The sequence below is a fragment of the Montipora capricornis genome, chromosome 8 (assembly GCF_036669925.1).
Source record: "Montipora capricornis isolate CH-2021 chromosome 8, ASM3666992v2, whole genome shotgun sequence".
NCBI classification, from domain to species: Eukaryota; Metazoa; Cnidaria; class Anthozoa; order Scleractinia; family Acroporidae; genus Montipora; species Montipora capricornis.
In genome coordinates, this window is record NC_090890.1 from 42587365 (window position 1) to 42589864 (window position 2500).

Consider the following 2500-nt stretch of genomic DNA (forward strand, 5'->3'; position numbering starts at 1 on the left):
CCAAATATCAGCAGGAAGACGATCTTTCGGACATAACTTCCTTATCGACTTGAGATCAGAACTGGAGTATCTGATTCTGTTTGGAAAGTCCTGACCAAGTAATCCAAGATGGCGTCTCGAAGGTATCGAACCAGCTGCAAGTTGAAGGCCATAATATACCCAGTAGTAGCACGGTGGAAAAACAAAGTACACCAAAGGCAGTATTGGTACATTAGGTAAAATACTGAGCCACATAGCGACTGACGACCCAACATTAACAGCAAAAAAAAGCAAAACAAACACGGAGCACATACATGGACGACCGGCTGCCATAAGCGCCGCTGACCAGCGCCAAGAAGATTGACTTTTTGTCGTTTCAAGCACCGAATCTCTGGCTAAAATGTGACCTACTTAGTTTCTTCTCAAAGGGCTGTGAAAACATGTACACGATTAATAAAACAATTTCGCGGAAAGAGTAACAAAATGGCTGCCAAACCTTGACATTCGAGATCTTGCACTGCTAGGTTCTGTCTTAAATGACCTTTTCATCACTTTTTATTAACTGGTACCCCTCGGCTTCTTAGATTCACAGAAGTTTTATCGACAATTCTATGAGGTCGTGTTAGGTATTTAAATGACACAAGGTTATGATGGAACGGTAAACAGCTGAACTATAGTCTTCGCTCTTCGAAGCTTTCGCTACGGCATAGAGATTTCGGACACAAAACAACCACAAGGAACAATAGCTTTTATATTATGCCTCCGAATTGTTAGAAGAAATAGTGGGAGGTCAAGAAACCCGTAAGACCAAAAGTTTTTGCTGACAAATTTGAAGGAGGGCTAAAGAAAAAGCTAAGCGTGCGCGTTCTCCGTTTTAAGCCTAACTACATCCCTCACAAATCTCTTTGCAGACTTACTGCCGGAATGATTCAGTGGAATTCTCCAATGTCTACACTCTTTCATCAACTTTTCCTAAAAAAATAAGGACTAAGCAAAATTAAGAATCGATGCATGTGCTTGAACAAGCGAGGCTTCGAGATCACCTGAAATCACGCGCACTTGTCATGATTACAAGAACTTGTTTTGTTAATTATTTAACGGTGAATTCCTACCTTGGCGCACAGAAGGCCTCGCAGATTCGTCTATTGCGGCCATGCTTCCACCCGCAGGTTCAATTTGGTGAAAAAATTGGATCAAATTTAGATCATTTCGATCAACATCAAAGAGTTTCGGAGCGTTTCCTGTTGTTATCCGGGACCTCAAAAATAAACGATTTTGATTGGTTTAAATGACAAAGAGCATTCATTAGCAAGTGAAAATGGACGAAATACAAACATTGCGAAAAAATAAAAACGCTAAATTATCTACCTTTGGCTTCTTCCGAATTGCCATAATAAACTTGATAAATGGTATAATTTCTTGGTATTCGTGTAAAGAAGTTGAGCGTCTTACGATGTAATTGATTAATGTTTCAACAAGAAAACTTTTTGCCTGGGTAATGTACCTGTACGTTCAAATATTAAGAAAAAAATTAACCGGGTATTCATTCCCCTACCCCTCGAAAACAATATTATTTTCGAAACGTGATACCTCTGTTGGCCTCCGATTCAAAAGTGGTAAAAATTTAAATATTTACCGCAACGGGCATTAACGGAAGATGTTTACAATGCCCACTTGAAAAAAACAACCGGAAATGAATAGGTGTGACCGGAACTTCTATATTCCATAAATGTTAAAGTTTAGAAGATTGACAAAACACATAATTTGTTCTCAAGATAAAAGATGTCAGCTTGTTACACGTTACCACGAAATAATCGCCTAAAAACAAATTCAAGGATAACCTCATTTCGCTGCGTTTTTCCTAAGAGATACGGCTACACATTGCGCTTGGAGGGAGGGGCCGTGAAGCATAATCCCCTAATCTTCGCATGCTTTCTTCAGTTGGCCAATGGGATGAAGTTTTCTTCTTTAATCCTTGAATAAAGGTTAACTGCTGAATACCCTACAATTCATTTGCGGGTAATAAAGGCCAAATAACCAATAATGGCATTAATTTACCTTAATGCAGTGCAACGGATATTTCGATGATAGAGGTTAAAAAGAGAAATTACATGGCCACGCGTGGATACCAATGCTGATATTATCTCTCACTCAACGGTTGAGCGCAGCGAACGGGTGCAAGATTAAATCAGCACAGGAAGTATGCATCAGCACCAGAAGATAAAAGTCGTATCCCCAAGAGTCTATGTGATGTTCCGTTTATCATACAGATACTGATGAAATGTTCAGATTAAAAACAATTTGTTTTATTCATTTCCGAAATGGCGAAATAGTACCCTGGATGCCAGAGAGTTTTTTTTTTTCAAAGGTCCGAGAGTTTCCTACGTACGTGAGTTGGAGGCAATGACCGGGGGAGTGATAAAAAAGATGAATCACTCCTGAATTCCTGACAGGCTGATCAACAAGTATATACAATGCTCCAATAACAGTTGAGCGCTCTTCGAAAATCTGTTCACCTCAA

General features: G+C 39.5%; 1 protein-coding gene across 1 annotated transcript in view; it reads right to left on the minus strand.

Annotated features, from left to right (window-relative positions):
• Positions 1-234, minus strand: part of LOC138014039 (uncharacterized) — a 4320-nt gene extending 4086 nt beyond the window's left edge. The window contains exon 1 of the mRNA XM_068861070.1: positions 1-234. This exon is cut by the window's left edge and continues 1753 nt beyond it. Within this exon, the coding sequence (XP_068717171.1) occupies positions 1-234 (234 nt within the window).
• Positions 235-2500: the final 2266 nt, after the last annotated feature.